We start from the raw sequence: 21,960 nt of genomic DNA, 5'->3' as shown, positions 1-21,960 counted from the left end.
AATATCAGATTTTTAGGATTTCCCTTAAATAAAGTTTTGCTCTTCGCTATTGAACCAATAATTTCAAAAAATATTAAAAAGTCCTATTTTGCTTGGCGATAATGTTACCAATAGTAATTACATAATTTAATTAACATGTAATTGTAAACATAAGTATATGATTGGAACTTTTTTTAAATATGAAATGATATATGAACTTCATTTTTATAGTTTTAGGGATAAGATCCTTAACATTTTTAGAGGGCATTATTAAGGCAGATAAATAAAAAAAACATTTGATGAAAAAATATTTTATTACAACACAAATCGTTTAAAAAATGGAGTATGTACCTTACAACTAGGGAATCCAATCCCGGGGATCCCGAGAAATACATACAAGTCATATTTATTATTTAGTTGCCATTCCAATATTAAATAGGAAGTATTTTAGTAAAAAAGTTCAACTATTATTGTAACACTATGTTTCTTAAAGTTACAGCCACTTTATACAAATCTTTAATATTTTTCCTGACAATAAACTTTGAACAGAATTTCATCTTTGTATGACTTTCCCTCGACTTTTTTTTATCTCGAATAATAAAGAGTGTCGATACGTTTAGATATATAAGTTTATGCACAAATATCTGATTTATACATTATATATAGAACACACGGACATTAATTTTTAATCTATATTACATACATAATTAGCTACAAGTATACTGTTTGATAACGACTTCCGACCTCACTCATAGACGTTGTTTAGCGATTGTTTAGTTAAACACAAGACATATCATTATTATTAGGCTATCGTCAATAATTCAATTTGACATTCGAAAGAGACAGCATTATTAACTAATAACTCTCTACACGGCATTTATATTCAAATATGTTTACGTACAATCTATTAAAAAAATTACAGCACTGGCCGATTAATAACGGATAAAATTAAGACTTTAATATAATGACGTTGATTTTTATCATTTCAAATTGAATTTATTATCTATGTAATAATTAAAGGATAGATTAGCAGTCTCGCTTATAAATTATGTTTTTAGATGATTAATAGGTATCAATGTTTAACACAAGTCATTGTTGACTTGACAATCGAAATACAGAGTATTGTTTAACAGGACACCACTAAACAACATTTATAGTGAACGCGTTTAATGTCTACGATCAAATTCGTTCCTCTTATATACGATCTCAGGCCGAATATTAGGTAGACAAACGTCATAATACAAATGACTCAAGTGAAGTATGACATTTTTTTATCAAACGTATTTATATAGTTTCAGTTCTCATACTAATATAAATAAGGTAAAAGTCAGTCAACATGTTTCTGGTTATCCTATGAATCTTGATGTTTTTGTAAAGACTAGGTGTATATACATTTTTTTTTAAATATGAATTGTTTTACGTAAATGTATTAACTCTTTAACTGAAATTTGCAGAAACTATACTATTTATTGATCAATTATTAAAATGATTGTCGAAATAATCATTGATTTTTTAAAAAAGAGTGGCCACGTTTATTTTTTTATCTATATGATTCGAAGTTTAAGGTTTTTAAATATAAAATCATAAAAGTCTGGATATCGAGAAATTATCTTAAAGTATCGGGTCCGGATTCCCTACACAAAATTGTAGCGTTAACATTAACACAAATTCTCCCTAAATTACTTATTTCAAAGTTACATCTAGCTTTACACAGCAATGCACGGTCACCGTCTAGCAAATGGTAACTCCAAACGTACACATTCTCATATAAATTACACTGACAATTCATATTAAATAATCACTTTAAAGTTATAACTTTAACGAGCGAGACTCCTACGAAATCGGCTCTACGAATATTAATTCGTAATATATTAATACAGGATCACATCCGCGCACTGCTTTCGAAATCTTAAAAATATAACTACATTAATTATTACTTTATAAACTAACATTATTCGTTACGAGTACTGTTCGCAGTTGTAACACGCGCGTCTTTGACGCTCAAACGCACGATTTACTATAGTCAGTCGTTTTTACTTTTGACAACTAATTAATACCTACTACGGTATATAACCATAGTAAAAATCCTCTCCGGAACTTTCTACCCGGTCTGATTTCATACAAATGTATGCAGCTTTGTATAACGAGACCGGATAGATAAATCCGCGAGAGCAGATTCATAGTAAATATATTACATTGAATTACAGTAACGCGGAGAGTGTGCGCAGTTAAACCGTTATAGTATTTAAAAATTAATGGTCTCCAGCAACGCGAACATTTTTTTTTTTTAGAAATAAGGACGCTAAAATTATAACGATCAAAATCGTATGATCGCACTAAAATATATCACAAATGTAATTTATTTTAATTTGGGACAACGCCGCCGTCGACCTCACCGAATCCACATAAAACACCACTTCGCCTGTTCAAATACGTCCATGATTTATAAAAACACACAATTTACCGTTAAAACTAATTTATACCAGAATTACTTTTAAATACATCGGTATCTGGCATCTCAACAATTTCATTTGAAACTCAATGGTACACAACAACTATTAAATGTAATGCTTATTATATTATATTACGAATGACGACTACCGGAACACCTAGTTACAAGGAAGTCTAGCAAAATCGACAGTTACAACCGATTTAAATATATTTTATATTCTAATATATAAAACACTACACGAATACATATCATTAAAAATTTATTCCGGCATTATTTTATTCAAATTTAAAGCAAATATTTATTAAAAATTGAACATTATATTTATATGTATTAATTTGTATATCATCGGTTTTAATGTGATTAATACATTATAAAAATATATATTAAATGGTATTACACGTAGAATTTATAAAGGTGTCCATATTCATTAAACGTTTAATATTATAATATATATATGTGTGTTATATTACATATAAATTGAAATTATTCACAAGACGATATAACATTGTGTCGCATTATGATTTATGTCCAACAGTTCAGTTTCTATGTAGCATTCGACCGCTGCTGTGTTCCCACATCACCACTCTATATAACTTTTGCTAAAAAATTAAAAAATATCACTAGCGCTCCTAAAAGTTCCAGTCAGTTATATTTTTCAATTTTATTTTGCAGTAAGTACATCAAAAGCGTCGTGAAGTTGTAGCGTTTCATTATTAGCGGCCGAATTTAATATTTCATATATTATAATTAATTATTATTTTCGATCCACTCAATTGATTCAAGTCCACAAAGTTTATATATATATATATATGTGAGTGTGTGTGAGTGTGTGTGTGTATGTGTGTGTAATGTTGTGTATCACTATATCGTTGAGATGTCTATTTGAGCACTTACTGGAGCAACCGATTCAAAGTTTCTTACTAATTTATTGATTCACACTGTCACTAACCACTTTTTCACTTGTACCGTCCGTTCCTTCCGGCGGTGCCGATTCTGGGCAAGGGTTTAGTATTGAATTTACTTTTTGAATAATTTGTTCCATTGTAAGACGTGTTTTACAGGTTGAGAAGTGGAAGGTTGCGGTTGCGGGAGCGCCTCTCTTTGCTGCCCCTCTTGGAAGCCTGCAACAAATATATCGTTAGGCCGCATCCTCGACACCAGCGGGGGCGGGGCGGGAGCGGCGTTGATGTAGGTGTAGGGAACAGACTAATGTATAAGTTTGTACAAATGGAACCATTCCACGACTGAGGGGCGAGTTGGCGCGGCCGTGGCGCAATGAGTTCAAGTTTAATGCTAAGAGCCATGATACACGACTTGTTATGTCACTGCAGCGATATCGTTTTGTCGATGTGGATGACTGACCAATTTCAACCGAGTACCTTACAATAGGTACCAGGCAGGGTGGATACGGCGCTGCCGCTAAGTACTTAACAGAATTGTGCTCTTTGATACATTTGGAAATATAGGGCAATAGATTTCTGCACTAAGTGATCCATATCCACGCATTCTACATTATTCTTTATTAATCAGTATTAACACTTAATTATTATAAAAAAATAAAAGCAATTGCAAAAATGAAAACTAATAAAAAATATATAGAAAAAGCATTACACAGATATGATAGACAGTATCTATTGCAGTGTTCGTATGCGTCTCTACGGCGTCGCAACCCGCTCAAGTCTCAAGTCATCTCTTATGTCATCCCACGTGTTTAAATGTAGATCACTGCACTATCACTTTCGCGATACCACAACGTTGCGTTTGGCATGGCAACCGACTAAATGCAACGACTTACATGCGCAGAAAGTTTGCACATTCAAATTGTTGCAAAAAGACGGCAAATGTAAAGTACATGCTGCTGACATGATTTCCGTGCGTGAATGAGTAGGGGAGGGGTTACTGGGTTAGGATGTTGAAGAATTATTTTGCGTTATTACGCAATCGGTTACATGCTTAATGAGTGAGAGAGACGAAATGATTAAAACAGCTGGTGTTATCTCGAATTTGCTAATGATTTGGTTTGCATGGATTTCGTTTTGCGTAGTTTTACGTTACCTTCAGCGTTACCCTACAAAGCGTAATGTGACAAGCTTATTCTTACCTTGTACATCCAACGTGTAGCGGTTACCGCAGCGTTCCCTTATTCGTTTTGTTAATTAATCTTCAACTCAAGTAAAACCGTGCAAACAGAATTCTATGTATTCCAAATCATCAAGGAAAATAGCGATAACACCAGCAACGACTTCTATACGCTAGAGCGACCGTCCCACCGTCGACGCGTACGCCCTTAACTACGCAAACAGGTTTGCATATGTAAGTGCGTGTTACTTGAGAGTGTATGTATGTCAAACTAGCACCGCGCTGTCACCGCTGCTAAGAGGGTGTACTCTATTTAGATAAGGACAGGCCTGTTATGCTTCCACATTACTCGCCCCTATTAGTAATCATCCAAACTATTAACTTTACCCAGCTACGTTTTCCTTTACATTGAATATATATTTCCCCAAAAAGTGAGACAATGAACTGTCGAACCGGTGACAATTCTTTGTTTACACTTTACACCGATGTGGGATGCATATGATTGGACTGACCTTTCTCGGCAAAGCAATTAAATATTTGCTTATGCCGGACAGACTCCCAAAGGGCTCGACGCTACTCGGTCAGCTCCCTTTCCCCCCCTCCCGCCTTATCAGCGATGCAGGAACGCGCCACGGACGCGAACAGCCTGAATAAAAATATGTATTTTTTTTTAAATAATTAAGTACATTAGTACCGTTACTTTATCCGTTATTTCCGCTTTCGCTTTTCGCTTCCAACGTTTAAACTAACGAGTTGAGTTCGGTTAAACTGACTGAATAACGCAAAACCAAGCCTTAAAACGAAGTCGTCGCCAACGATGACTGACGACTTCGGTATCTATTGAAAAATTATAACAAAAAAATATATTAAAAAACGTCAATTATTTAGGCCATGTACAGTCAGACTCAGAAAAATGTATACAATGACAAACATTACATACAAATAATTATAATGGTTCACATTATTGTATAAATTCACAGCAACAAAACCTTATATTCAGTTGCAAACAAAAACCAGGTATACGTTTGACTCAAAACTATTCATCGACATATTAATTGGCGAGTCTAAATCAGTTAGTTGTGACACGCGCAAACGTGGTGCATCAAATGTAGACATAGTTCTAGACGGGCGATAATGTTGAGTTGCTATTAATATATACAAGGTTGGAACGTTGCTGTACACAATTTGTCAATGAATACTAATTGCGATATTTTTCGAGACTGAATATACATATGTGCTTCATTATTTAATACCTTTTTTTGATTATAATATAAAGCGTAGTGCAATTATTTCGTAACAACAGCTTACTTTTCAATCTCCGGCGCGCAATGTACGAACTCGTGACTCCAAAACTTGTAGATCGGGTTCTTAATTAGTTCGATGAATGTAATCAGCAGTCCCCACGGGTGAGGTCGGTTCACTATCAGCCTCTCAAGCAGCATTCTTGTGATCTGTTCTTGAACGGCCTCAGAGTTCGCCTCCGCGAACAAGTAAAGCAGGCAACAGCTGAAGTAATGAGTGTGGCTGTTCGGATAGCGCAGCTGATTTGCAATCGCGTTCAGGAATAGGTACCTATAAGAGTCACCAGATAAAAATCGCCGAAAATAATTCGCCACACACGCACACAACACGCCTACATGCACACCTGAAGGGAATAGTGTCGATTATTTTTTTAAGTGCGCATTTTTTGCGCAGCCGGATTACCACTCACCTTCCTTCGTAGTCAAAGTCTACGGTAAAGTTTTGGAAAATATCCATGTGCGCTGAATGGGCTATAGTTGTCATGTTTGGCGTCTGTCCCTTCGATCTAATATGAGCGATAGCCTGAGTACCGACGTACAGCACCACGGCGTTCATCAGTTGGCTGTTGTATCTGCGGCCTGGCTCATTCACCACCTGATAATTGGTTCCAATAAACGTTAAACGAGAATTTAAACAATAAATAAAGCTATAGCAATAAAAAAATAAAGCTTCTATACTAAAAATGAAAACAAGGTCGACTACATTTTCTAACTTCTAATTAAAATAAAACAGCAATTGTTTAAATATAGTTAGTAAAGCGTTGTCCTTGCGATGCACAAGTGTGCAAACGCAATTTTACCTGCAGACCCAGTTAATCACTTCGAAGGTAGACAAAATGGGTTAGTTACTGCGAATGCCACTATGTTACGTCAATAATTCACCTGCATGTTACTACGCAGCTCCGAAAGGAACGTGACAGGCGCTCTGGCCTTGATATATGCGTCCAAGTCCTTCTTAAACTGCGAGGACGGAATAATCGTAGCGTAGTTTATAACTGCGCGAGGCGGTAGAGTGATTTCGGCTAACAGATCCACTTTCAAATTCGGCGTGAAAGGATCGGGCAGCCGCATGTTCCTCGGGAAGGCTGATAGGATGAGATTCCTCATTTGGATGCAATTTGGCGGTATCTCATCACAAAAGCCATAGTGGTAGTCACACAGAAACTCGGGAAAATCGTGAAGTAAAACGAGTAAGACTTTGAGAGTTCCTTTGTATAGCATCATAACGGGCGTCGCCAGTTCCGTATTACGTAGGAACGGATCGAGGAACTTGAAAAGGTCGATAAGCAGCGTCGAATACATTCCCCAGCCCTAGTAACAGTAAAAATTTAATATCGTGCTAACAATATATTCAATAAATTAATAAAGCGATGATCAAGCAATGATATCAGAAGCTAATATTGAACTGTAAACACATACGAGCATAAAATTTAAATGTTATATACCAATACTTCCATGATAGACTTGAACAAAAGAAAAATAAATCCATAAGATATGCAATGAAATATAAAGTATAATGCACATGTATTTACAGATATATTTCAGTGTCTTTTCACACACTCTCTGTGCTCTTGTATATTTAGAAGAGAAATGTTATATGAGGATACAGTGGGGATTTTAATAGGAACATGTTATCAAGGCGGATATTTGCGTTAACCAAAGCAACGTAACTAATCGGTTAATTATATTACAGATAAATGATTGCTTAAAAATCGAGCTTTGGTCTCGTTGAATTATCAAAATCGAGAACACGTCATCAAATGTTACGGAAAGTATAGTGAACATTACAGAGCACTTTTAGCACACCGATGACGTCATAGTCGTATATTACCTGTGATGAACTATGATAGGACTTTCGAATATACAATTATTTAAAATGAAGCTTCACAAATAGTTTTCAGGGTATGATTTCAAAGATGACGCGGTGACCGTGCTATGACATTGACAACTTTGTATCGACTCATCAGAAATGCACATAGTTCGGTAACCACGCCCTGGATCACGGATACGGCACATGTGTGGAAAGACACTAGTATATTTCTTTCGAAGCTGAGAATAAGTGACATTTACAATGTTATGCTTAAATGTCCTGGACATATTTTTCAATATGACCTGATTTTTCTGTTGTATTTGATACAAGGGTTTCATTGGAACTCGTTAGTTTAAAGCGGCTTTATAAAAGCGCAAAAATGCTATAAATTGTAAATCAAGAAAAAATAACATCATGATTCTCGATATGAGCTCAATGTATTTACTGAACTCTTTTATATATAAGCACATTTGCTAAACTACGAGGCCAAAGGCTGACAAATCATTTTTCAACTAACACATGATTAGATTCTGAGAAGTTCTAAGACCCTTTGTATTTTAAAACTTTCTTTGGCGTATAAATCGCGAAGTAAAGAATATATATTTGTATTAGAATGTAACAAAAAAATCAGGTTTTGTAAAATTTGTACATGAGACGAGGAACAATTTGACACAATCCGGCATTAATACAATTTTTGTTAGACATATACATACTAAATATACATCTTGTTAAGTATTTATGTAACTGAAATAAATGAATTAATTTTGTTATAAAATATTGTCATTATACTGTTAGCTTGTTTTCAAAATCATTAAATATTACCAATAACAGAAATAGGATAAAACTATATTTTTCTACTAATGTATATTTTTATTATATTTTCATTGAATATCAAATATACCAGTGGCCGTACCAGTATATATAGAATTATATATATAATATAAAATATTGTCTTATCCTTTACATTAACATACATAGACCATAATCAAAAGTAAAAAAAATTAAAAACCCGACTACATGTACATAGAAACTCCCTTAGTAATAGCTGTGTATATTAGTCGAGTCGAGTTATAATGTTTAAAGAAAACGTAGACCTATATGTTAAATTGTTATTTGTTTATTATTAGAATACGACGTAGTAAAAAAGGCCCTGATTTACACATCTCAGTAATGTGGGTAGTAATAATAAAAATATTAATGTTAAGAAATATTGGGACAAACGTCGACATATTTAAACATCACATAGTTAAATATACGTACGTCATGTCATCACATTAGTCTAAGTTGAATAATAAGTCATAACATAAATAAGTAAATAAGGTTTTTATAAATTTACATATTTAAACAATTGTTTTAGTTAAAATTACAATTATTATTTAATTTTTCAAATAATAAAGTAAAAATGTTCAGTTTATATTGTTATCTTTTATCATCAAATTCAAATATTAAAGTATATTTAATTGTAAGATTTAAACAGATTTGTTAATCGGAGCCTTTTTAACCAGATTGTGTCAAATGCTACAGGACTTGCAGACATCAATCAACAGATTGAATTGCTATAAAATTAAAATATATTTTATTTTTCGAATGAAACCTAAGTAATTATTTGCAACGTATTGATTCAAGTCTGCCCATTTAATTTATGACAATAAAGAACCTAGATGGATTCATCTAGATGAATTTCTACCTGTTTATGTAATGAAATTAATATTTACCTTCTGTTGCGGCGTTACGGCTAACACTCTGTTAACGAAAGCCCTGTGTGCCACGATCTCGAGCCAGGCATAGCAGAAGCCCGGTGCCACGCTCGGACGGATTATGCGGAGGGTGTGGCAGAATGCTGTTAGAACCTGCAAGAGACATGCCATGTTCATATGCTTGCCTGGTACTTAATCGCTCGAACTTATTACATACTTTTTTTTGCTAACAATTTTTGTTAAATGTTCCTTACAATAAACACACCAAACATTAATGTCAGCTTGGTATTTTTTTAATTTGATATTGTAGTTTTATTGTACTTTTTTAATTTATCTATATGTTGCTAATCTACTGTCAGATATTCCCTTTCTATATATACTATTAATTATATAAAAACATCAAATTTCTATACGTTTTCAATATATTTTAATATGACTTACCTGATAGTTAATTGATTCTAAGACTGGCTCGGCCATGTTCATGTCAAGGAATAGTATGAGAAGTAGACGATGGTAAGGAAGCTGTTGGAAGTTGGCGCCATGTTCTTCGTGGTCCTGGAGTAGACATCCAGCGATTATGCCTAGAATCTGCAATATGAATATTAGTAATAAAATATCCAGTTGAGTATGTGCATATCAATGCAGTTTTTAATAAATAGAAAAAAAATATTTATAGACATTGGCACTGTAAAAATATTAACCATCCCGTACATAATGCCCCACCAACTTGGAATGGGAATGAGATATTATGTCCCTTGTGCCTGGAGTCACACTGGTTAACTCACCCTGCAAACTGCAACTCAACAAAACTAAGTATTGCTATGTAGCGGTAGAATATTTGATATGGTACATACTCAGGCAGGCCTGCAAAAAGTCCTAAAAGTCAAATGTGGTATATGTGCAGAAGAAAATAAAATTATTATGAATTAACCATCCGCTATGAAGTTATCCTCCATACCTTTGTCGTGAGACGATAAAAGTTTAGGCCACATTCTAAAAACTATAACTATTATTATTTGTAAAATTAAGAACAGCAATAAATGCTTTATTTATTTTATGAAGATAACTAAATGTTAGCTCAATCACTATTATAGTATTCTCAATGAGAGATATTATTATTATACATTGAATAAAGATACATAAATTATTAGAGTAACTAAATTAGTTTTCAATATATTATTACGAAAATTAGTAAGCAATAAGAGATAATTAAAATAAATGTAGTCTAATGAAAATTTAAGAATATATTTGTATCTAGAATTATTGAATTATACAAATATAAGTGTATTCACTTATCGATTTATCTTACCTTATTAAGCAAATTAAGTTTTGGCGTGGGGTTGCCACCGTCCGCCGTATTCTTGATTAATAATGACACGAGCTTGATAAAGGAGTCGCATATCGCGTAGTACTTTTCCCTCTTCGGAGGCACTGGCGGCGGGTTCATCCTGTCCTCTGTGAGCAACTGGTACACATTCTCGACACACATCTGTGTTGCGATACGGAAGAAGCGGGTAATCATGTCATCTGACTTGAGTATTCCGTTCATATTCATTCGGTGGACGTAAATGTTAAAATTCTGTCCGATCTCGAGTTCCGTCAGCGGGCTCAAGAGGACGTTCCTCCATTCACGAAGGAGATTTTCAGTCTTCTCTTGGAGACCGGGTGGATCTTCGTAATCTCGAGCCTATAATAAAATATTTTTTTAAATAATATCAAGAAAAATATGCCAGCAATGTATAGAAATTATCATGTTGTGTTTTTTTTGGAACATAAATATAGTATATTACACTACTAACTCTTGAATTGAATTCAGAATTCAAAATAGGTTAATTTTAAAGGGCTTATCAAATGCACTTATTAAATATATCTTGAAATATTAATGTATTTATTGTTACAAAAAACGCCAAACTTATATTTAGTTCGTAGAAATACTTACTCTCACTTGCAGGATTCCATTATGAATATGTGCAGTAGGTCCCAATGGAGAACGTTCGCCAAGATACGTGCTAGGGTCCTGGTTTATTCTAATCGTTTCGATGAGAGAACCTAGGCCTTCTGGCGGCGGTTGTCTGGAGTTGGACATCATCCTCACGAGAGTCTCCGTAGTGTGATACAAGTCCGATTCAGTAGCATACAAATTGTTCCTATCGTCGACAAGGTAGAGCTGCACTAACTGCATTGCAAATGCCACGGCCAAGTAGTTATTCCCGTTGTCCATCAGATGGGCGAGAGAAAGATCGTACTGAAAAAAGATTCGTGTAAGAAAACTCATTACTCATATTCAAACTTTGAAATAATGCTTAGAAATAAATACATACTTGTGGCAAATTGATGAGATGATTTCTGATGAGACAATCTATAGCTTCCAGATTATATCGAAGCTCATCTCGACATTCTGTTACGCAGTATGTTATTTGTTTGGTGGTCCAGGCGTGACCGTAAACCCTAGCATCTTCCAGCAGCTTGAGGACTCGAAGATGAATGTCACGGTAGCGAGTCATCATCTCTGCATGCTCAGGGTTTGTCCCAGGTTGGACAATATGTCCATCAAGAAGACCTTCAACAGCCTGTTTAAAATTTAAACATGTTATTAAACTCTAATAGTATTATTCGTATGTAAATAATATAATAAATAAAATATGTATTCGTCATACTCGTTGCAATAATGTGTAGCCAGATACGATATCCCGGTTACGTCTCGCTATGATAAGACATTCCAGCAATGTATGAGTGTTGGTCGCCTGGACCGCGAATAGCGGAACCGTTAGCGCATTGGAAAGGAACAATTCCGCTGTTGTTATAAGAGTTCCCATTTCATCGGTACCGTACACCTAACGAAATAAAAAAATGTTAACAATTTCGATATAAATCTACACACTTATATATATATGAGTTATCTTGAAAACTTACCTGGGTTGGATTCATTACTTGGCTGAATGTCATCTGCGGCATTTGCTCCTGCGCTGATGGCTTAGGAATGAACATTCCCGCATCGCGGACTGGCATAAATCCAGGGATGTTACACGCAAACTCTTCATAAACAGAAATTTGGAGGTCTGTAGGACCACCGACTCGCAGTCGCACCCTTTCGGGTATGCGTTCAGTTTGGTAAGTCAATATTATGGGGTCGTAGTATCTGCGTCCTTCTTGGCGGGCTATTTTTCTCATTTCGTAGTCGTTCACTAACCTCTTATCGAGTTCAGGTAATGCCTTTTCAACGGCAGTCTTTTGAATGAAAGCGCAAGCGAGCTCCATGTTTTCTGTAGCAAGAACTGCTGCTGCACTTTCTATGATATCCTTCTGTAACACATTCAACTGAATTAAAGAAAAAGTAAAGCGTTGAACCATTGCTAGAAAGTGAATTACATATTATGAAATAGAAAATACCTGTTGAGGCGTTGTTGGTATTAGGGCAGTGATAAAAGCAGCTTTCAAGTTAGTGCTTATTGTGCTAATGATCTGCTCGCGGCAAGTGATCATAGCCATGCCAGCAGTAAGATTACGCATCATATGGTGCGCACACGTACGCATTCGCACTTCATCGGGATCAAAAGCAAAGTCCTTCCTTATAATCTGCTCGCAAGTCGTCAAGGCATACTTGATTGATCGATCCACAACTGGGTGAATCCATTCTTGAATCGATCTCTCGATAGCAGGTTTTACGAATTGTTTTAAATGAGGATAATTTTGGAAAAGAATAATATGCGGATTGAAACTTATTTTCTGACCGAAAGCCGAAGTTGAGGAGACGTTCACATCAAGATAGTTAAATCTAGGCTCCGGCAATCCTAAAACACCCATCATGCTCGGATCATTGGGAATCATACCACTAGTGGGTGTGGGTACAACACCAGACATTTCCTCGATAGGAATCATTGGTGGTTGAGGAGGCATCATTTGAATTTGTGGTACCTGAACTACGGCCTGATTAACGGGTATTACATTAGTTGGCTCTTTAATTGGTTTGGGTTGTGAAAGTTGGAATTCGATAGTTCTTAATTTTTCTGGATCCTTTAAATATAGTGATGGTTTTAAATCGGTTAAGTCTAAACTTAAGTTTTTACAAAGCACTTCTATTTCAAACTTTAAATTCAATTTCAAATCAGGTTCTTGATGTAACTCGGCCAATACGTTCATTAGAGCCATTGACCATGGATTCGGCGGTCTGAATACGATGCTCTTAGCGCAGGATTCCAAGACCTTCGCAACAAACGGCACGACATAAAGAAGCTCCTGCTGGCCTTTGTGATAAGCTTCAAGTAAAAGTGCTTTAAGATCAAGATCTATATAAAGGATTGGCTGGTTGCGAGCTAAGGTCAGCATACCTAACCAATGACCGAGATTTTTCAATAAAGATCGGTCAGAAAAGTTCGCTATGCCTTTGTCAGATCGCAATAACACTCTAATATTTCGGTAAGTTTCTTTCGTAACCATTTTATTTATTTCACGAATTTTTAAGACATCGAGAAAATTAGAATACAGAGCGTGGAAATTTAGCTCGATCGAAGCTCTCTTCATTACTAGATACTGCGAAAGCCATTGATAATATTCATCCGTTATTATTTCTTTCAATTCTTCGCATTTAGTTTGCAGGTTTAGCTGGCTGAGATTGTTGAATATAAATGCAGTCTTATCTTGAACAGCTTCCGGTGGCGCGGTAATTTTTTCATCTCTGTCCGTAGCAGTAAGCAGTGTGTCAATATTTGTAGCATTAGCTATAGACGGTCTACTGCCGATGCCACCGGCAGCGCAGTTTGTAACCTTCGATATAACCGAGATAGGGTTGTGTACACAAACGACTGCCCTGTAAACAAATATCTATATTATATTGTTGATCTTATTTTATAATAATTATATACAGTCGTAGGAGCTTCATAATTACACCATATATTTACTTTGTCGAGACAATGTTTTATGGCTATATTTAGAATCCCATAGATTGACCGATTGGCGCCGAATTCAACTTATTCTATTTATTTACAAAACAATAGATGTAATAAAATCAATAACTTGTAATATTTTTTTTAATTTGTACAAGATAAATATTTTACATTACGTTATTAATACAATGAGTAAGCTTATAAAAGTAATCATATATCGAATAATACATATTTAGTCGAGAATTACTTGCCTGTATGGAGCCGAAACGGTTACAACGGCGCTCTGATTTAGCATGGCGGCTAGACTTGCTGGCAGCACTGCTCCTTGCGGTTTAGTAGGCGGCTCTTGGCTCTGAAGGCCATATTCGATGTATTCGACTAAGTGCGGAGGGAATTCACTAAAATGAGGTATTGCTCGAACATGTTCACAATATTTGTGATAGTCCTTTAAACGGGATTTGAATCTATCTAGAGCCGCTATACCAAAGTAGTACATTTTAGAGCCCTCCGGCTTTCGTAAAGCATCTAAGACAAATCTTAAAGCTAGCCCTAAGGAAACGTAACTAGGAACTAAACCTTTTTCTATTATACCACCAAATAATTGCGCTGTAATATGTAGCTCTTTGTCCGGGTACTGTGGGAAAAACTTATATTCTTCAAAAAGGTTTCGAAGCATACAAGAAAATACTTCTCGTTCTCTTTTATTTGATGAGTCTTGGAACTTCTTCAACATTTCTAATACTTCATCTATCGACAGTGTTGGATGTGGAGGATGGTTATATATTCTCTGAAAATAGCTGTTAGCTTCATCTTCTATTTCCTTGGATACATTATGCATAATTTCTGGAAAGTGAATAGGATCCGGTAAACGAGGTTTGTCCATTGCGGGTACAGGAGGCATTCTAGCAAGAGCTGACATATTAGCTACGTTTGGGTTATGCTGCATTTGCATCATCGCAAAAGGACTATTTGGTCCTGCTCCCATTAGTCTCGAAGGCGATGCTGGCGCTGCAACCAATGGCCCTAGTGTGCCAGGCATGGCAAAGGCTGTATTTGCTGGTGCACCTAAAGTCATATTGGCGACGTTTGGTGTTAAATTAGCAATAGCGTCCACATGTGGAGTGAACAGCTGTCCACCTAAACCAGCAGGATTAAAAGGTGTCTCTAATACTCTTGTGTGCGGACGGGCAATACCTGGTATACCTGGTCTTACTTTGCTCAATATCAATGTCTGACAATTGGCTATTACATTATAAATCGCTTCCTGCAGCTCTTGCTGTACGTTAGGAATACATAATTGCAAGCATGCCAACATTGTGCCAATAGTTTCTGGGGGCAACTGCGCGGCTTTTGGTAGTTGCTCTTCTGGCACTTTGCCGAGTACTTGCGGACATCGTCGCTGAAGAAATTTAACCATTGCTGAAACGAAAGTCTCACCATGGTCTCGTATTTTGTCTGTGAGCCATTTGTCCAATTTCAAATATTCTCTTCGAGAAGCCAAACATGCTAAATCTATGACAAATGGAATTGATTGGACATTCAACAACAAGGACAAGGCCTTAAGATCTTGAGCGACATCCAATATCCTAGATAGTTTTGATTGATCGCTTTCGCCACGTAAGTACCATTCAGCCATAGCGTGCATAATTATGGGTTTTATATTAGGATTCTGTGAATGCCACGCGTGTTGTAAAATTATACCTGAATTAGGATGATTGCCGAGAAAAACTGGAATGAGCATTGTTATTATTTCCTGTCTGAATACAGTCACTGGCGGGTTTATTTGTAACAGCGCAAGGAGTAAAATATCAGGGCAGTGTTGAAGAGGAAACTTGAATAATTCTTGGACTTGCATGTAGTAGCCACGTTCTGCTGCATATAGTAAAAGTTCTACCAAGTAAAGGCAACGCCATGTTGATATTTCCTTATTATCAGTTTCGGGTGGAGATTTTAACAGATCAATTGATACTGGATGGAATGGATGATCTGCAAAACTAAATATATCTGGGTGTTTGAGAATATTAGTAATCAAACTCATTTGACCTTCTAGATTTGCCCATTTTCGACATAGATATTCAACAGGAAATATTGTAGCTGGATAGCCTGCGCTCTGAAGACCTAGTCGCAAAATTGTGAAGAGAAGACTTAATCCTTGTCTGTCAGGGACAATAAATTCTGGGTGGTCTAATTGTAGAATGACCTCTTTCCAGTTTAAATTTGAAGCTAATTCTTTTAATGTCTGTACAAAAATTTCAGCATTCCATGTCTCTGGATGTCCATGTGCAATCGCTTCTTTCTTGGCTTCATGGTTCATCCAATAATTTCCAGGTGTTTGGATTTGTGGGCCTTCTGGTAGAGTTGCATGATATCTCACCATGATTGAAATTATTCTTGCTATGTCAATAGCCGTTGGCTCCCGGGCTCCAAAATTAATCATGTTGTTTTTGCAGTCTTCTACTGAAGCTGTGAATGTATAACCAATGTCTCGAATTATTTCTACGAGGGAGTTGTCCATCATAGCTGTTGCCATGTCGTCAGATGTGGTCATTTCCTCGAGGGGTGTTTGTGTATCGTCAGGGTAAAGAAGCGGTGCTAACACTATAGGCACTACTTCGCGCGGAAAATCAACGCGTAAACGTTTCAGAAACAGGTCCTTAGTAACTGCGGCTAGCCGAAAATTGTCGTACGCGAGGCTTGTTAAGAGAGTTTGCAAAACTTCAGGGCTGCATTCCTGAAGACCTGCACGCTCAACTTGATGTCCCCGTTCTGGTAAAAGAAATTACAGCGTTAATTTATTTTTACTACATACATATCTATAAGTAGTTTGTCCCCTACATTAATTTTATACCTGCGTCAAGATAACACTGAACAAAGTCTAAAAACCGTTTCTTCAAATGATTTTTAGCAATAGAAACAATCTCAGGTTTAGATGAATTTCTTCTCAACACCAATGAGAAGGCAACATCTTGGGCCGTTGTCAGTTTCAGCAATCTTGCTAATCGAGGAAGGAGTGTATTGGCAGGTTTTAATACCTGTAAAATAAATAAGATTCCATTTTCTATTAAAATTCAAAACTAATTTATGGTAACAGATATCTTTATTAAAGAAGATAATCATAATATATTTTCTTTTTTTGAATGATAACTCTTTAAATATATGACTTCGGGATAGATAAAAGCTACATAGCATTTTATATAATATGTTCAATAATTTATGAGGTATAACTAATTATATCTAAATAGTCGAAGAGATAATTGTCGACTTGTGATCTTTTCTGGTAAACATTGCCAAGTCTTGAAACAGACTACATTTTGCACAGCAATTGTAGATCTTTAATTAAAATAAGAGTTTGGGAATGTTCTCAATCGTATAAACAGGTTAGTTTATTGGTAAAATCACGTTAAATGTATTTGTAGTAATTTTTATATTTTAAAACCAATCAACAGCAACAATCTTATGATTTTAGTCTTTTTGTATGCTTGTCCAATGAGATGTATGTATCAAAGTTATGTTATGTTAAATGTTAATATATGTTTTAACTAGATCTAGATTAAAAAGCTCAATTTAAAAAAAAATCTTCTTGCCAACTAACTAGTCTGATGAAAGTCAATTCTCATCTGGCTGAGATCCAAGTATATTTAAAACATTCTAGTAAACTTAATTACATGATTCAGTGGCAGGCAAGTTTATTGTTATTGAAATAAGTTTTTCATTTGCGAAGCATTAGATAAAGTTTTTGATTATTTAAATACAGACAATAATATACAAGCTTGTTAAACATTTCTGACAATCAACAAAAAAAAATTTGTTCATTGATACTTAAAAAATGTTGACTTTGAATAAATTTAAAGAAGCTAACCTACCTATTCAATTCCAGTCTTACCTTTTGTAGTGATCGTGTTGGATGATCTAGTGTCCGACAGACCACAGTAGACTTTGCAGGGTGGTTCAGGAGCGACGTTAAATGCTGTGCTAGTAGAGTCGCATGAACACTGTACGCAGTTCCTGGACGGTCGTTGTCCCACGACGTCTTCGCCGCCTCAGTAAGCAGACACCTCAGCAGTTGATTTTCTGCTTCCAAGCCATAGTGACTGACAATCTGAACCCAACATTTTAATGTTTATAACACCAACCAAATAATGAAACAAAATGTGTAAGCGTGACCAGATAACGAAAATTATAACAAAATTTGTGCAGTCAAACAAACAATAAATACATGTGTAATCAAATCTATAAAATAACTTCAATAATAAGCTATACCAAATTTAGCTTAAAATAATACCTACTATTTGAAAGGTAGATATTTCTTAGATAATTAACAATGTTTAATTTGGCCAAGCTACCTTCGCTTGCTTTCAGTCCATTCCAACATAAATTTGTGAGAGAAACATCATATCAAATAGACTTCACGTGGAATGTATTTTAAATACACATTAATATATTTACTTTACATCTGCTATTTTAGATGCTATAGTCAATATAATATGACGTTCGAGTGCTCAACAACAATATTCTTCATGTCAACAAATAAAATATTGATTTTGCTTAATTTTTTTAAATTATTTTGGCGATAGTTTCCATCATATTCACTTTTGTTTCCCGGAATTATCCTAACACTATAAAAATTCCTCAACATCCAATTAATAACTCGCTATGCAAAATATCATTAAAATTCTATACACAATTAAATATTGATAATGAGTTCAGAAAATTTATTATTCAAAAAGAACAATGAAAATACTTAAATATTAATACCTTTTAACCATATTTATTTTTAAAATATTGTCACTTTATATGTAGTTTATATGATGCAAGAATTGTTCAATTACTCATCACTTCAACAATGATAAATTATTTAGTAGGTATATATGAAAAAGCACTTTTTTTCTAAAGAAAAAAATTCTAATTTTATATACAGAAAAAAGAATCGGGTTTAAAAAAATAAAATGTATAAACTGAGACTTTTTTATACAAATTACAAATTACTCATAATAAACTTATACTAATATAATCTTTTAATTACATCAACTGAACAACATAAAACAGAATATAATTCAGTTTTATTTTTGAAATTGTAAGCTTGCTATCAATAGCAAAATATGTAATTAGTTCGCCACGCTAAATAACTTATACATTGTCTTTTGATATTTCGCATAGCTATTTGCTTATTTAAATACACTTTTAAAATACACCATTAATCAATTGCTATTATTTTTCATATCAATAAACTTTTTCTTTTATTATTTACTAAAACTATATTAAGATGCATCAATTAAGATTTCAATTCCATTAAAAAATTAATAAGCTTTAATTTGCAAGTAATTGTGTCCTAAATATAATTTATGTCAAATTACAAAATTGCATTAGATATGACTGGCTATGGATTAAAAAAACGAGAAAGTTACTTTGCATACTTATATGCAACAGTTAGTCAATATTTGGTTCGGTTTTCAAAATCTTTTGTTTGTTGACATATGACTACTATTGACTATGATTTATTAGAAAATGAATTTAACACAAGCATAAAAAAAAGTGATATAACCAACCACATATAAACATTTAAAAAAAAATTATAATGACATAATATAATATGAATGGGGTGAAAGCAGTACAAACATAAAACAATTGGTCTCACTACAGACAATAACATGCTATCTTGCTCAATTACATGTATGGACTGTATGCATAAAATGGTTCAACTAATTTGCACACAAAACTTAAACATTAGACTCACGCTTTAGTCTTCTTTTCGAACATGACAGACATACAAACATAAAGAATTAAAAAAACATTTTCATATAGAAATCAAAAAAAGAAGGGTAATTATACAAAAAATATTTTTAACCTAAAAAATCCTCAGAGGTAATTTGAGGTAGTTGAAAATAAAATTTAAACTATGACATATGTACTACAAGATTAATTTAAAGTATTTGTTGCTATTATTAAATACACACCAATATTCACAAAAATGTAATTTCATCTAATATTATAAATATCTTTCAACAGTTTGTCTTAAGGAACAACAATTAGGAAAAACAATTCTCTATTTAAATTGTTTATTCTTAAAATTTAACCTTGAAAAGATATTTTATTTATATTTTACTAAACTACTTATAACACTACTAACATTTTATTTCAACATAAATTTGAAGTTAATTTTGTTATTTGTGAGTACATTAAGATATGTAGGTGAAAGGATGTATTTTTATAAAATTTATTAACAACTTTAGGCCTTGCATAGGAATAATCTAATATGTATATCAAATATTGCTTCTATAAAATTAATCTTCTTATTTCTCTCCTTATTTTAGATCAAATTTATTATGATCAAACTTATGTTGATACTATTTGTGTATATAAAATTATGTATATATACCACTTAATCCAATTTATTTTTCTTATGTAAGCCTGTTTGGCTCTTTATTGTTGTTATTAAAAAAAATTTACATGAAAAGTAATATGATAAGCTATATAAATAATTATTTTTGAGAATATTGTCATTATTAAGGTCATTAAAAAAAAGATTTTCATTAAATAATTTCAAAATATCCTATATGCAATAAGTAACAAGAACTTCCACTATGATGAGTTGCCAAATATTTCTTTAGAAAAACAGATCTATTTGTATGATATTTACAAAATACGCAAAAACCACATAAATACTGATTACGTTTATTGGAATTAATGCATAATTAATTATGTTCGATGCGTAAAAAGTAAAAATCGCGCAAATTGATATTGAACCACTTTATACCGTTCTCCCATAACGGCACTTCACATATTTATTATTCTTTCTTCTATATATTATTTAATATTAATATTATAGAGCACTATGAGATAATGCTAAGGCAAAATATAAGCAATCCCTACTGTTATATAAAATTCAAGCCATATTTCCAATGCAGCTCGTGGCTACTCGCAGTCCACAATATGGCGACAATTGAAAACAAAGACAAACTGTAAGTGGATTAGCTCACCTGAGACAACTCTTGACTAGTTTGCTTGAAATTCTTCTTACTTAAATTTGCAACGAGATAATTGATTTGTGATAAGCTAAACGTTAAAGGGTCCAGGTTCATAGTTCCATTAATGCGAAACCGAAAGCTTCAAACACGTTTGAAGCTTTCTCGATTTTTGACGAATTACTACAGTAAACGTGTGTTCTTTTACAGTTTTTTTGCGAAATAACAACAAGCCTAAGGTCAACATCACCAATACTATATTTCACTTCAAATTTAACATAATTTTAGCACTCCACTGCAATAATTCATTACTTGAAAAAAAAACCTGCACACGATGACGAAAGCACTCGCCTCGTTCGGACTCGCTCGTAACTCCCTCAAATGTGCAATGCCTCCAACATTAAGGAAATAAAAAAGTTGCCAAAGCTAATATACCTATATCCATTTTGTACTTCTATAATAAGATTCTACAGACATTTTTAGCTTTATAATAAATTTAAATATATTTAATATTTATAATAAATTTAAATATGAACTAAAAAAAATAATGTTAAAGATTTTTTTACAGAATAAAATACTATATTGGTGTACAAAAAATCGTCGATTAGAATTGTTGATTTTCATGTAAGATAATTAAATATTCTGCTAGAAAATAATTACGATATATATGTGAATTCGTGGAAAAAAGTAACGACTGAGCTTCTTACTATTTTTTCTCGATTGAATATACATTTCGAATTAGTATCTCAACATCTAATTCCATACTGTATCTTGACTATACACATTTCTTAAGCCTG

General features: G+C 33.9%; 1 protein-coding gene across 6 annotated transcripts; it reads right to left on the bottom strand.

The window, feature by feature from the left end:
• Positions 1-274: 274 nt before the first annotated feature.
• On the bottom strand, positions 275-21,526 carry LOC126780443 (CCR4-NOT transcription complex subunit 1). 6 transcript variants are annotated; one of them, XM_050504927.1, is made up of 17 exons: positions 21,179-21,526; positions 18,085-18,300; positions 17,050-17,233; positions 14,453-16,967; positions 12,709-14,125; positions 12,232-12,636; positions 11,976-12,152; positions 11,640-11,888; positions 11,258-11,563; positions 10,628-11,005; positions 9,760-9,906; positions 9,337-9,471; positions 6,694-7,122; positions 6,222-6,406; positions 5,819-6,082; positions 5,023-5,156; positions 275-3,552 (listed from the first exon to the last, which is right to left on the bottom strand). In XM_050504927.1, the coding sequence occupies exons 1-16, from the start codon at positions 21,278-21,280 to the stop codon at positions 5,084-5,086; spliced, it is 7,182 nt and encodes a 2,393-aa protein (XP_050360884.1). In that variant the 5' UTR covers positions 21,281-21,526; the 3' UTR covers positions 275-3,552; positions 5,023-5,083. The 6 variants fall into 6 exon arrangements, with proteins under 6 accessions (XP_050360884.1, XP_050360885.1, XP_050360886.1 ...); XM_050504928.1 differs by having other exon boundaries at positions 12,232-12,621; XM_050504929.1 differs by having other exon boundaries at positions 12,232-12,618.
• Positions 21,527-21,960: the final 434 nt, after the last annotated feature.

The sequence above is a fragment of the Nymphalis io genome, chromosome Z (assembly GCF_905147045.1).
Source record: "Nymphalis io chromosome Z, ilAglIoxx1.1, whole genome shotgun sequence".
In the NCBI taxonomy this organism is placed as follows: domain Eukaryota; kingdom Metazoa; phylum Arthropoda; class Insecta; order Lepidoptera; family Nymphalidae; genus Nymphalis; species Nymphalis io.
This window is presented reverse-complemented; position numbering and strand designations above follow the sequence as displayed.

Excerpts from the sequence above, each read along its gene's own strand:
- LOC126780443 (XM_050504924.1), bottom strand. The coding sequence starts at position 21,280 with ATGAACCTGGACCCTTTAACGTTTAGCTTATCACAAATCAATTATCTC. Across the intron at positions 11,006-11,257 it reads ATGGAATCCTGCAAGTGAGA|GCTCGAGATTACGAAGATCC; the intron begins GTAAGTATTTCT and ends ATTTTATTATAG. Across the intron at positions 6,407-6,693 it reads AGCTGCGTAGTAACATGCAG|GTGGTGAATGAGCCAGGCCG; the intron begins GTGAATTATTGA and ends ACCAATTATCAG.